This window comes from Melozone crissalis, unplaced genomic scaffold, assembly GCF_028551555.1.
Source record: "Melozone crissalis strain CALT ecotype California unplaced genomic scaffold, PUWL_Pcris_2 ptg000045l_1, whole genome shotgun sequence".
NCBI classification, from domain to species: domain Eukaryota; kingdom Metazoa; phylum Chordata; class Aves; order Passeriformes; family Passerellidae; genus Melozone; species Melozone crissalis.
In genome coordinates, this window is record NW_026535823.1 from 14,520,961 (window position 1) to 14,536,180 (window position 15,220).

The following is a 15,220-nucleotide window of genomic DNA, read 5'->3' on the forward strand; positions in this document are numbered from 1 at the left end:
ACCTTTTCCTGCAGTTTTCCATGTGCTCATTGCTCCCCTGCAGTCCTCGGGTGCCTGAGCCTGTGTCCATCCTGCTGTGCAGAGGAGCTGCTGGCACAGGAGCGTGGCAGCCCCTCCCAGGCCGCTGCAATCCAAAGGGAGCCCTGGCCAGGCTGGCTCTGAGTCACTGACTGCTTGCTTGGATCTGTGCTGCTCCTGGCCCACTGGTCCCCAGGACACAAGGAGCAGCTGCAGGCAGCTGTGCTGTTATTCAGCAGGGACCCTTCCACTGTGCTCAGGGCTGCTTTAGCTAATACATACAGCTCCAGGCTGGATCACTACTCCAGATGACTTTTTCCACCTGCTGAAGTATAACACACATGCAACTACTGAACTTCTCTTAAGGTTTGAAGAGACATTCACATTATTTAAAAATTCATTAAAATATTCAACTTTATTAACAGTATATTTACATTTTTTTTCCTGCTCTTGGTCAACCATGGTGAATGTTCAAAGGTAAAAAAGCATTAAGCAATAACCACAAGATGAAAACATTTTAAACCTATACAATACTTTATACACAAATTTATACAAAGGAACACTTAAATAATACAACTGGACACAAAAATATACACTTTTAGAGAAATTCACATCAGTAATTGTATAAAGCTCTCTTCTGTACTAAGGGTCCTGAAAATTTAGGACTAAAACTTTAGCTCTGTAATGCAAAAGGGTTCTTGTGACAGTCCTCAAAGGCCACTATATAGCACACGACAGATTCAAGGCTATCAGCTTAGAGAGTTCAGTCTGTGTATTCAAGTTTTGAGGTCCTTGATGATTATGCAAACATCAGAAATAGAGTGGTTCAATAAACGGTACAGAGGAAAGCAGAGCTTTGGAGCCAGTAATAAAATCTGTAGGCCCAAAACCCCCACTTGGTATTTCAACAAGTGTTTGATACGACCGGTTCTTCAAAAATAGAAAGAGTAAATGCACTTACATAAAAATAACTTTTACTGTTCAGCAAGCGTGCTCATGTGATTTTTATATTAGTACAAACTTAAAAAAAACCTGCTATGTGACTTTTAAAAGAAATGATACCAATTCACCTCCCTACTTAAGTACATTTACATTAAGGCTTTGAATCAGCTGACCCAAGATTTTACAACATTAAAACGAATGGGTCCACATGGATGCCAGTCTGTCTCATTGAGACGTAGCATGACTAGAATTAAAGCTCACCACCGTAAGGAAACAGAAGGACACATGCTCATGCCTTGACTATTGTTTGTCTCTGAACTAAGAATGTAAAGTTTAGCAGTAACAGTATTTCATGGCAAGAGACAAGTATGTAACAGTTTGTTTATAAAAGCAAGTAAGATTTTAGTTCATGGCAACATCTTTGGAGAAAGCTCCTGTTTCAGTTCCTACAGATTTCATGCAGAGAGATGCTTCTTAAGATTACCTTAAGAAATTACATTTTGATGGAGTTGGAATGTGTATCCCAGACTGCTGATGAAAGAGGAGTCCAAACGGTCTTCCTGGATTTCTGTCATACATTTGTATCTTGCAGTAATGGTTCTTTAGCTTCACCAGGAGCTTGTGGGCTGTGGGGATGGCCGTGGCTGCCACAGTGTTTCTTCCAGTTGCTGGATCTTACATTTAGGTTGGTATGTTCAGGAATAAACAAGGCAACAAGTAGTGCCAACAGCACAGAGCACGCTCCAAATAAGAATGGGGGTCCAGGAATTATGGAGTTCTGAAAACAACAACGAAGTGTTAACAAGCCTTTCCATGCACTTTAACAGCCTACAATTGCTAATTACCCACTTTTAAGCCCTGTTGCCTGACACAGCAGTGAATACAGTGCAGGCTTTGAGAAGGAATGTGAGAGAACATTACATCCTAAGATTTAGGACAAGGGAGCACATGATTCTTACTAATGCTTGCCAACTTTCTTTTCTAGTGCAAGTTCTTCCTGCTGAATTTCCCCAAAAACTCAATTTAAAAGAAACCAAAACCTCAGCAGAAGGACAACAAAAACCAGAAACATTCACCACTGCTATCTGTCCATCCTTCCCGCAAGGTATTTTCCTCACAAGGGTCACAGTTGTCTATGACTGTCAGCTGTAGCTATTTGAAAATTACACGAAACTGGTGCATGCAATTAAACAGATCAGCGAAGCAGCCCTCCCCTAGAGGGACTTGGGAACCTCTTTCTACACCCTCCATTTACAGTCAACCTAAGAAAATGTACCACAGCATCAAACTGGAGAACTGATGAGCACAGGAGCCCTTCCTAACTTCTTTTGGAAGCAGTAAGTACAAAAGAAACATACCTGTTGTAAATGGTATTGTGTAACCACGCTACCCCCTGACGATTCGGGCATGGGCAGTTCATTCAATTCAACGTGAAATATATAGAATATAAATCCATAGAGTGCTGGTCCCAAACCATTACACAGACCTCGGATTCCTGTAATCATCCCTTGAACAACACCTGGGAAAAGTAAAATACATGTTCTTTATCTGTAGTTCTACATATATAATTAACTATTTCTAATGCCTTAATTGACTTGAAACTAATGCAAGCAGGAAAGCTCTAAATGGTGTCACACTATGGGTAGCAGTAAACAAGGGGCACAAAGAGCCTGTCATTATCATATATTCGAGTGGCAGTGCCTGCCATGCCAAGCTGGTTCAGAGGCCGGGATATGCACGCTGTCTCACACAGGAGAGAGAGCACTGCATGCAACAGTGAAGAACAGTGCATTGAGTTTGCTGAATGTTTTGCAACTGTAAGGCTTTGTTGAGTTTTCCCTCTGCAGCAGAAGTACGTGGTACACACACAGCGCACCTTCCAAGCAGCTTGGATTTAATGTGGTGCCCTAAGCTCAGGTATCTGGGCTGGCCTGCCAAGACTCAGCCTGGCTGATGAGCACTAAGGCCAGCCCCCATTATGTCTGTCTGCACAGTATTCCTCAGCTAGAATTCCAAGAAGCAGGAGCAAACCTACCCTGCTGGTCAGCATCAGCAGTTCGTGAGACCAGGGCGCTGACCGCCGGGAAAGTGATGCTGGACATGGCAGCCACAGCGCCCGCTGCCCACATCATCCTGCAAAACACAGCCTGCAGTCACTGCCCTGGCTGAGCTCTGCCCTGGCAGTGCAGGCATGCTGGGCTGGCTCTGCTGCACTCGCACCCTTGCAGAGGGGATGCAGTGCACACCAGCCCTGCATCAGTCCAAGCAAAGGGAAATGTGCATACCATGGCTCTGACCCGAAGCCGTACCAGGCCAGCTGCAGTATTTGGAACCCCAGGCCCAGCAGGATGGTGTTCTTATTTCCAATGGACCGCATCAGCAAACTCAGCACTATTGTCTAACAGAGAGGGCAAAAGTAAAATGTCAGAAATACACCATTCTTAAAGGTTAAACACAAGTAAGCTGATGAGTTAATGAATTAAAAAAACAACACCTGAAAACATTTTATTCTCAAAGTCAAATACATGCAGAAATATTATTTTAAAGTAGTGTTCTTCAAAAGCAGTATTTGCCTCTACCAAAAAAAAAAAATAGGCAGCATTTAGCAAGTTACATGATTAAACCATCATCCCTCTTTGATGCACAAAGGATTTAGTTTTCCCTTAATGAACCAAACACTTGTTGTCAAGTGTTTTCATCTAAGTTAGAGTCTTAACCAATTTCTAGAGATCTAGGAAAAAAACAGACACAGAAAAGCTGAGTTACATTTATGGAAGGAACCACAGTGTTCTCCATTCTCCACAGTGCTTTCTTCTTTTCAGCTTGCCAAGTCAATGACAGACAGAGCAATAACTCACCTGTGCAATAATGGAAAGAATCCCAAGAACTGCTATAAATGCTGCAACACTTTCAGACGAAAATCCCATTATCTATATTAAAAAAAAGGCAATTTGATTATTAACCATAAACCATGTATCATGATGTCACAAGCCCCAGTGAGGGAACACACAATGCAGAAGACCAGTATTATTCAGTTCCTTGTCTTTTCCATTACATCAAACAAATAAATAAAAATAAAGGGGCATAAATAGAAAACAATTAAATTGTTCCCTCAAAAAATAACACCAGTTTAACATATTGAACCTCATAGTCCAAGAATAATGCAAATAATTGCAAAATACAGGAAATTGTTTTAAAACTCATTCATCACTTTCCTCTCTTTTTGCATGTCTAAAAGAAAAAACCAGAACAACAACGCAACTTAGCAGTTGCTGGGAGCTTCTAAATTACATGAGTTATCTTTATTTTCCATATTAGTTCAGTAATACTGAAAACTTTCTTAAGTCTTGTAAATTTACTTTTGCTCGAATTCATACCAAAATGTTACATTACCTGTCTGAGGTATAGGAAGAAGCTGGAATATTGGCCTGCCTCTGGGAGGTAGGAAAGAAAGACTGTTATGCAGATTAGCAGCACAATGGAGTCCTGGCCGACTTTCTTCAGGGACTACGGCAAGAAAAAAGAATTACTAAACATTGCACCTTTATTTCCAGACAGCATCCCTAGCTGGGCTCTGAAAAGCCTGACAATTAATGAAGTTGTTATACAGCACCACCAAAGAACTTTCTGTATGTTTAGCAAGATTGTCAGCAAAAGGATCACCAGTAAAGCAAGGTCAAGCTTGAAGGAATTGAAGGCTTTCTGTTGCAAGCCTGAACTATTGTAAATTCAATTTCTTGCCTGCGTCCAAAGCTCAGTATCTACAAATAACAAAATCTTCCCAATTTAAGTAGCTTACTGCAAAGGGGTCAGCCTGTTCCCATGAAATGGGTGCTCCCCAGGACGCTGGCCTCATCTTCTCTGGCAGCGATTCCGGCACAGCCACCAGGATGAAGCAAATGTCCAGCAAGGCGATTGCTGTAGCCAGCACCACCACCAGGCTGTCGCCGTACGCTCGGCCAAGGTAGGCACCGATAGCAGGGCTGGTGACCAGACTTGCTGCAAAAGTTGCTGAAACCTGAAATAAATAACAGCTGGTAAGATTTGCAGTGAGACAAGTCAGTAGTGTTATTACCCACATTTCCTCCTTGTCAGAAGCCTAACCATTAGTATCACACAGTGATTAAAAGTAACCTTTTCCCTATGCCTATGTGGGAGCAGCTGTGCAATTTATACAATCACAATTTTTAAAGAAAGATTTTCTGATAACTGGACAGCAATGTGAGGCTCACAGCACTCTTGCATGTACTGACATCATTAGGTTTAATTAACTGTAGATTCTGCTGATACCTCTGGGAAGCAATGAGTTTTATTTAATCTTCATATTAGTGAAATAGGCAATGCCTGTTAAATAAAAAAAAGCATGTGTATAAAGGGTATATTAAATGTAATATGCTAGTTAATCCAACTCAGTAGTTGTCAGTTAATCAGCTGGCCTTGTGAAAGATATTAACTTAAAAACTGAAAGAACTTTCTCAACATCTCAATCCCTGATGTGTATAGGCACCAAGAAACGATTTCATTCTATATCCATTGCTTTCAGCTTTTCCTGCTGAATGGTAATGGATTCTGTAACTTAAACACAACAAATGATTTTGCTAATCCATAATAACATGAGGCTGTCAAGGCTCCTGGGACCCGGCAGGTTGTCAGGAGATAAGAGAGAAACAGAGATAACAGAGTTGTAAGAACTTCAACCAGACAAGTAACTCAGCTATGTTTGTTCTGAACTGCAGCTCAGAAGGGGAGACACAGGCAGGGGCAGTCCAGTATCACACAATGGCAGTTCCAGAACAAAAGGTGAGACTTCTGAAACAATGACAGAGTAGTAGCAGAGTGGGCAACAATACAAAAAGAACTAAAGCTCCTCAAATTACACTGTTAAGGCTGATAATAGCCCTTAAGACAGGCATGACAGTTTTTGACAAAGCCACATTTTGGTTCATTTAGAAGCAGAATATTCAAGAGATAGAGACTGGATGACAGGAACAATTAAACAGGAAAAACTGACTCCAAATTAAAATCAACTTGCCACAGAAGAAACAAAGCCACAGCTTTGAAAAGCATTACACACTGAAGGGCTTACTACTGAATATCATGGAAAAGAGCCCAAACAATACATACCAAACCATAGGCCATGCTCCTCTCATGTTCTTGGGTTATGTCTGCTACATATGCAAAAACTACAGAAAATGTCACTGCAAAAACTCCAGACACAGAGATTACAGCGAAGTACCACCTACGAACATGATAAAAAAAAATTAGAACAACTAAACAGAAACAAATAGTCTATTCAATCCAAGTGCAGTTAAACAGTAAATCACCTTGTCCAACCTATCTTGACAATTTATTGAGATAATCTTGGATAAAGCCAATGTCACTGTGTCTTGATAGAATTGTGTAACACAGATGTGCACCAAGTACAAGCAGCACGATTTTGTAACATCTACAAAAAGCTGCTGTGATTAAGTACTACTGAGAAACAAGGGGCTCAGCTAATAAACTTAACTGGTCTAGAAGGCAAAGCAAATTAAAAACCTCAGTGTTTTGAGAACTTGGTCATTGAAAGGCCTCCACATTAGCCATATCTGTATGCTACAGACACTAGCACTGGGCATTGGAAACCTTAGTGAACACTTAGAAAACAAACTCCTCCTGAAGAGGGATGAGCAGCCTGTGTAACAGAGAGCACATGGGAAAGGCTGATGGAGGTGCCTGGGTGCCTGTGTCAGTGCAGGCTCCACCCTCAGGAAAGCCTGGCTCAGGAGCAAGCCCAGGGCTCTGACTCCTGCCCTACCTGGGCAGTGTTCCAGCCAGTCACCAGGTCAGCAGGGTGCACACAGTATGAAGCTGGTCGATTTTAGAACTTGAGAAACAAAAGTGTAAAAGTGCTGCAACACTGTACCTTACAAATGGTTACGTCATGCACCCACATTGGGCAAGGTTTTGATTTCAGTGTCGCTGGCTGGCAGCTGAGTGAGAACTGTGGCCACCATCCAGACCCACACAGTTCACTGGACAGTGCTCTCAAGCTCTGGCAGATGTGCTGGGTGTAGGGCTTACAGCACACAGATCCAAATCAGCAGCTACTGAAATTCTGACCAAGGCCTTTGGCCTTATGGCAGCTGCTTCAGGTTGACTGTACTCCCAAGCTTTGCACAGACATAATACAAAAGCCTCAACCTTCCATGATGCACAAAAGAACATTTTATCCCAATGCTACACACACAAGCATTGATAGCAACCTTGAAAAACAACAGCCAATCTGGCAAGAAACAATTTACTAACCACGGGCTGATCTTCATGAGTGGTATTGGTGCGCAGGTGAAAAATACTGTTAGCAGCAAGAAGGATTTCCGTCCCCACACATCAGACAGGGCACCGATGAGCGGGGCACTGAGGAACGACAGCAAGCCCTGACGGAACAAAACGTGAAGTCAGAACTGAGAGCTCAGACTTGGGGTAGCTGACCCCAGCACAGCCTGAGAGCAGCCGGGGCTCTGGTTCCATTCAGGCCAATGGCTACAGTGCAATGCACCAAAGGCAGTGTGGCCTCACTGATCTTCTATCCCACGTCTGACCACATAAAACTTGAGATCTGTCATCTCAGAGCTACACAAAATTCAAAATGCAGATGATCCACTCATACAAGCAGTTTCATGAGCTGTGCTTTATAGTCTACTGGAGCAACAAACTCCAAGTGAAAAATTACCCACTTTCAGCACCACATGCATCATTTGGGATTAAGGAACCACCTTTTCATTTGCTGAACCCAAACAGTAGATACAGACCAAGCAATACCCTACTAAAAGTAAAAAGAGGCACATTTGCACTTTCAGCAGTAATTTATTCCCATTTCATTCATGCTGTGAAAGCCATATTGAAAAACCTCTTGACTGTTTCTCTCAGTTGGCATTTATTTCTACATTCCTCCCACCATTCACTTTAAATTGTACTTGTGATTAACTTCTGTCAACTTACCTTTACTCCTTGAATTAGACCATTCATTAGAAATGTATGTTTTGGGAAGGTTTCATGCAAAACCTGGAGAGGAAACATGAATACAGTCATTTACACAATATGAACTACAAATATTGCTCGTGATACATCCAACTTTATGATGCCCAGCAGATTTTTTTATTTTTCATAGAATACAGAGGAAAAATAGAAGAAAAAAGGGCAAACCACAAATAATGTGACTAGTTTTTAATTTGCATGGAAGGCATTTTGAGATTTCAGTGCCTGAAATAATAAATAAACACAGAGAACCTAGAAAATTATCTAGGTTATCTAAGATTATCTAAGATTCTCCAAATGCTACTGTGTCATCTATTGAGGACTGGGGAGAAACAAAGGAGAGATGTCACCATCCTGAAGTGGCTCTCAGTTTGGTGAGCAGAATTCAGAAATGCAGCTGTCTCAGTTTGATTTGTGTTTAGATGAGAGGGATGATGTGCAGTTCACACCCCAGACACTGCTGATGGGTAACATCAGCGTTCAGAGCAGCACCAAGACTGCGGCTAAAGTGGAGTTGGCTTGGGAGATTTTTAAGCCTTCACTCCTTTCAATCTGTCATCATGTATCACTCACAAATTAAATGCAAATTAAAAGCAACCAACTAGATGAGAAAGTACCTTGATACAAACACATTGGTATGGCTGTTTCACTAATCATGGGGATGCTTTGACTGATGTAACAGACTGGTGTAACTGGTTACCACATTTCAAGTATATTTTTGTCCTTACATTTGTAATATGCCAATATTTTATGGTATCTTGAAAGGAAAGATAATTTCATTACCACCTTACTGGTTTCAATCAGAAACTATTTACATGTAAGCTTGAGTGTTAGCAGACTTGCATGTAAATAGCTGTGCTACACCATTACTCTGCTATAATGAAATAAATGAAATTTCTGATACAATCTAAAAATACAGAACTTTTTACTTGCACAACAGAGCAGCTCAGTGATATGTAATTTTCATTTCATGCAATTTAGAAGATGCTCAGTGCCTTTGCAGTAATTGTCTCACCTCCCAAACAGTGAGAAAAAGCTCCTAAGGATCACCTACCACTAAAGTGGGAGCTGTCAGGAGTCCCCAGGCAAAAAACTCCAAGAAGATCACGATAACAGCATGGTAGACACTGGGTGAACCTATTCCTTGAGGCTGAAATAAGAGAAAAGACAGGTGATTAAAATATCTGATCATCTATTAAGAGTCATGAGAAATGCATTTGAACACTATAAACAGAACAGTTAACAATGAAACAGGATTCAAAACTTGGGAATAGTTACCAAACTAACTGGTATGTAATGAGCCTCCTTTTTTTAACCCTTTGATGCTAATGTCCTGAAGTGTCCTACTCTTACTGTGCAGAATCCTTCAGTGCCATCTCAAAAATATAAACCACTTACACTGCCAGTTCAGGAAACAAGGATGTTACAGGGAAAAGAGACTCTTCTTCAGACAACTAGTTAGTTTTCCTTAAAAGTGTACACATGGACACAAAGCCACATGGAATCCAGTTTCAGTGCTCACACTCAGCTATCCCAAGTCCCACTAGCCAGCCTATCAAACACTTCTGTTACTGAAAGGCACCACTGCTCCATACAAAACACAGCTCTAAACCAGGAGAGAAACTAAAATCATCAACACCAGAAGCAAATCAGAGGATCAGCACTGATCACTTCCCAAATACTGAGTGCAGGTCTATCAGTTAGTGTGCTTCAAATGCAGGAAGAGATGTAGATAAAAGATTTGACAAAAGAAACATGAAATTCTCAGTGATTAGGTAGAATCAGAAGCAGCTTTTGAAGAGAACAAAAAGAGAATGGGTGGGAAAACCTGCTCATCTCGTAGACTCTGTAAATGCTGTCAAACAACATGCCACAGTTCAACATTTGCAAATTAAGGATAGGGTTCACTAATTATTCTCATATGAAAGCAGCATGAATAACTCCTCAGAAATTTCATACATGTTCTTTCAACTTAGAAGCACTGCCTTAATATCTGCTTTGCTGCTTTTGTGCAAAGGTGAGTTACTAACAGAGTGGCCCTGACATCATCAGACCTGGCATTTAAACTGAGCACACACACAGTATAAGGACCTCAGCTGCCTCCCAAGAAGGCTCACTGGGATTTTATCAATCCCAGTGTGTAAGTAGCTCATGGACGAGTAAATACAAGAGCCAGACTTTTCTCAGAAGCGTCAGTGACAGGACTGCAGGCACATACTGAAATACAAGGAATTATACTTGAACCTCAGAAAAGCAACCCTTCCTGAAAAAGGCCAATCAGTGAAGTGTGGAGCTGCCAAGCTCCAAACCCCACCAGACACAGCCCTGAGCAAACTGCTCCAGCTGACCCTGTCTGGGGTAAGAGACTGGGGCAGTTGGATTAGTGATGCTGGAGGTGCATTCCAGCCTCAAATACTACACAATTTTAAGTTGCAGTTAGGTAATACTTCCAATATTTCCAACATAGAAAAATGTAGGAAATAAATACAGAGAACCTCACTGCCTACTCACTCCTATTACTAAATATGATCATAAGATAATTTTTAATTAATCAATAAGATACTTTTCAAAAGTAACCATAACAGTCTGTAAAAGGTGAAATACAAAAGCAGCTCAGCACGGTGCTATTCTTCTTTCCCAAGGCCTCTTCAGTAAATACAGATACACCATACTGATATTTCTGCTGGTTTTTCTGCCCACTCTCCCAAAGATGTAAATTAACAGTCTTTGTAGGTACAGAGAGTGGCTATAATTATCCTCTCTTCCCACAATTCCTTTCCTTTTCCACCCACAATCCTTATTTTAGCTTTGGGTTAAAAATTCATCCAGTTCTGCACAAACTGCAATATCAATGTTAGCTGTTTGACTCAGTCCCATGAAATCAGGTTCACTCTGATAGATCCTGTCACGTTGCTGGCTGGTGACCCCCCAGGCCTGGCAGACAGTGAGGGAGGTGTCCCAAACCATCCCAGCCCTCCCAGCGTGGGGGTCAGGGCACCCCATTCCCAGCAAACACCAGCGACTCCATCTGTGCCCAGCTCCGGGCAGCTCCGAGGCCACCTGCACCAAGGCAAACAGCAGCAAAGGCAGCGGCTGCTCTGCGCAGGGGAGCTGCTGCTGCTGCCCTTAGAGCCTCAGCCGGCTCACTGCTGCCCCTGCCACGGCACCCAGCTGTGAGCAATCCCACAGAGCTTCCCAACACGCTGACAGTAACAAGCAAAGTGACACTTAGATCACTAGGGTGCAACTTCCCTGCTTTCCTGCTGCTAGTGCTCGCTTATCTCAGGTACTGTTATTTGTTCTTATCTATTAAAAAAGAAGTCATTCAGTCCCATTGAGATCCTCACCTCTACATTCATTTTTAAAGGTGGTGGCAACCATCAGCAGCAGGGGTGCTTCTGAGGCGAGAGAGCACGGGGAGGATAAGCAGTTACAGTGCAGTGTATCAAGACCCACTGCAAGCACTCAGTGCCCAAGGCTTCAGTGGCAGCCTGAGGCTCTCAGAGCCCACAGTGCAGTGCAGTGCTGGGTGCCCAGCCCTGCTGTACCCCACAAACCTCCCCTGTGCTCTCCTAACGGGCCAGCACAGTGCAGTGCAATGGCACAAGTGCAACCGAAGCAGAAGGCCCCAGACTGGAAAGAAAAGATGCAGAGCCCTTGTGAGAACCAGCTGGAACTGAGATGTTCCCATCACAGCAACAGCAACTCTCCTGTGTCACCTGCAGCCAGAGCAGAGCACATCTGTGCCTGGCTAACTCTGCTGCACAAACAGGGCTCCAAGAATGCCTCTTCCTCTGCTTAGAGAGGAGATGCCTTTAATCAAACACTGTACACTGTCACTCATGCCACTGATAAAAGTGTACATGCCAGGCAAGCCCAAGAACACACATCTGACAACAACAGAATAACCATAAAAGAAACAAAGGTATTGTGTGTCAGACCACAGCTTACACACTATACAGCTTACAGCAGCTCCTCTGCTGGAAAGGAAAAAAGTACCAAATGAAGCCCTAATCTCTAGTTCATTTCATGCCTGCTTCAAAAATGCATCATTGTACACAAAATGAATACATATAGGAAGGAAAAATTAAAATTATCGGGAAAAAAGAAGTGTTGAAACAGAAGTTGTGGCTGCCCCACCCCTGGAAGTGCTCAGTGGCAGGCCAGGCAGGATTTTGAGCAGCCTGGTCTATGGGAGGTGTCCTTGCCCATGGCAGGGGGTTGGAAATAGATGATCCTTAACGTCTCTTCCAACCCAAACCATTTGTGATTCCATGAAACAACATCACTGGTGTTACTGCCTCTCCTTTGGTGAAATCTGACAACACACACTTGAGTACAACACATCATTACACATTCTTTCTGTGGCACAGCTACTAAAGCTGCAAATAGAAAAACACAAAAATATCACCAAGCAGCAACCCAAGCTCCTGCACCACCCACTCTTTTGTCACGGAGACCCAGCAGAAACTGCAGTGGGAAGAGAGGCTTTGCAGAAACAATGGGTGGGTTTTCCTTTCTGCTTGTTTGGGGTTTTTTTTGGTTTCCAATCAGAAACTCTTTCTGCCTGTGCCACTGCCTCATTAACCATCTGTACATTACCCATTCTGGCTGACACAATTTGGTCTGATGTCAAACAGTTCCAAAAGAAACCAATCAGGCTGGAAAGTTTGCACAAAGATGCTTGATTAATGACTGGTTTGCCAGTGGGAAACACTGAAGACACGGGGGCCATTTCCAGGTACCTGTTTCCCACAATGTCACACACCACACTGGGTAACAAATGAAGCAGCTGAGGACACTGAAGTCCAGCTTAACATTCCAGCAAATATTTAAAAATTCCATGCACTAAGTTTCTGCTATCGCTATAAAGAACACTCTTATATCAAACATCATAACTTAAAAATATGTATTTAAGACAAATATTTTCCCAAACATTTATTTGAAGGCAGAAAGTACCACAAGTGGAAGTTTTTGTTGCCTAACAACAATCTACATACCTTCATGTAATGTTTATGGCTCATTTTTACATGATTTCCAAAAATTACATTAATACAGAACTCATGGGGGTTGACACTCAGCTTTTGAAACTGGAGGCACTGAATGATGTACTGAAAGTACCACGGAATGCAGTTATTGTAACATACTTTTTCCTCTCTGGGCAAAAGGAAGTTAAAGTTGAGCTGTTAGGGACGCTTGGAACCACACTGTATCTTAATCAATGATACTCCCAGAGAAATTATGGAGCACCATGTCCACTGAGCGACATTTACTCTGCTTGTACTACTCAACCTAAAATACTTGCATTTAACATCTGTACAAGGTAATCTCATACATTTCTATCTTTAAAAACAGCAGAAACACATCCAGGAAAACACCAACAACCAATACCAGAATTAATTTTGCTTCTTAACACTTCAGTAATCCAGCCAGTCGGCCACTTCGATGAACAAGTACAGTGACTCTCACACCTGTCTCTTCTCCATTATTGTTCCAAAAAGACAAACTGAAGGGCCATCAGCAATTTAATCTGTGAAGACGTCTCTTTATTTGAAATAAAGCCAATGTATTTAGAACAGGGCACATCGAAGCTACATGGTGTTACAAAGTGGAAAAAATCCAGGGGCAATGATACATTGGAAGTAATGGCACCCACCAATGCAAAAAAAAAAAAAAAAAAACCTACAAAAAAACCAGAAAACACACCCAAACCAACTCCAAGCTCCAGCAGCCAAAACACTTAACAACTTCCTTTCTTCTTCGAATTTATGTATTTACGAGGAAGCAAACCAGTGGTAAGAACCACAAAGCCTCTCTCCCAGGCGCCCTTTGCGGAACCGCTCAGGCGCTGGTGTCAGTCCCGCTCCCGGTTCTGTCTGCCAGGGGCACCGCGGGCACAGCGCTCCCTGCCCCGCAGCCGCCCCCGGCGCTCAGGGGAGCCGCGCTCGGCGCGGGTGGGCTCGGCCATGCCCCGCTCACCTCGGGCCCTAACGACCCGCCGTGCCCCGGGCCCGGCGCCTGAGGCTGCAGTCGCTCCCAGACCCCAAACCCGGCCCACACGAGGCACGAACCGCGCTTACGGGCGGAGCAAAGCGGCCCGACGCGCTCACAGGTGTTCTGGGGCAGCCGCCCCGCGGACACCGGCCCGGGCTGCCGAGCGCGGCCATCGGGGCTGCGGCGGCCGTGAGGGCACCGCCATCGACACAGGCGCGCCCGCCCAAGGCCCGCGGGCCCACCGACCCCCGCCGGACCGGGCCCTGCCCGTCCGGGGCCGGCCCCGCACCGCCACGCAACCCGGGGCCCGCCGCCGCCGCCAGCCGTCCCCCGGGCCGCCTCGCGCCCCCGGCCTCACCGTCCCGCCGTCCTTAATGATGATCTTCTTGGCCAGCATGATGCTGCGATTCACGGCGCGCTTCTTCTTCTTCCCCGCCTGGGTCATTTTACCATCGCACCCCGGGGGCGGCACCAGCGGCCCCTCCCGGCTCCCTTCGGGCCTCGGCTCCCTCCGTCCCTCCGGCGCGGCCGCCGCCACCCCTCACGCGCCCGCCGCCATCTTGCGCAGCTCCACCGCGCGCGCAGCCGGCGCTGCGCATCACGCGATCGCGCCATTGGCCGCGCGCCGGTCACGTGTGCGGGGCGCTCCCCCCGCCCTGGGAAGTGCGGGCCGAGCGGGGACAGCGGCGCCACCGCCGGGAAGTGCGGGCTGAGCCGGGAGAGCAGCGCCGGGAAGTGCGGGCTGAGCCGAGCAGCGGCGCCGGGAAGTGCGGGCCGAGCCGAGAGAGCAGCGCCGGGAGGTGCGGGCCGAGCCGGGCAGCGGCGCCGCTGGGCGGCCCCCACACCCTCCGCCACCTGGCACCCCCAGCCTGACAACGCCACGGGCTAAAGCACCGAGCGCGGCCCCGCGGGAACCTCAGGTTCTCATCCGGTCCCCCCCAAGCATCACCCGTCCCTCCCGAATCGAAACACCCGGCCCCGCTTCCTCCCTCCTGGAGCTGCTGAGGCGCCCGGGAAAAAGGACCAAAGGAAGGCAGTTAGTACGGGATACACCTGACAGTTCTAGAGCCAGAGTACACAAACAGAGATCATCCACAATAACGATCCAGCTTGGAGACAGATATACTTCTTTCTTACTATCAAGCTTTAAACTTAGCTTATGAAAGCTCTAACACCTTCAAAAGGGCAGGTCATCCCAGGTTCTGCTTCACCATAGCGCCTGCAAGTAACAAGATAACAGGATCAGCTT

At 44.9% G+C, this 15,220-nt stretch overlaps 1 protein-coding gene across 1 annotated transcript; it reads right to left on the minus strand.

Annotated features, from left to right (window-relative positions):
* Positions 1-414: 414 nt before the first annotated feature.
* Positions 415-14,533, minus strand: MFSD14A (major facilitator superfamily domain containing 14A). Its single transcript, XM_054286185.1, has 12 exons — positions 14,330-14,533; positions 9,032-9,127; positions 7,942-8,004; positions 7,249-7,376; positions 6,085-6,199; positions 4,760-4,978; positions 4,354-4,467; positions 3,819-3,890; positions 3,246-3,358; positions 2,996-3,093; positions 2,319-2,479; positions 415-1,738 (listed from the first exon to the last, which is right to left on the minus strand). The coding sequence occupies exons 1-12, from the start codon at positions 14,414-14,416 to the stop codon at positions 1,532-1,534; spliced, it is 1,473 nt and encodes a 490-aa protein (XP_054142160.1). The 5' UTR covers positions 14,417-14,533; the 3' UTR covers positions 415-1,531.
* Between the last annotated feature and the right edge of the window lie 687 nt (positions 14,534-15,220).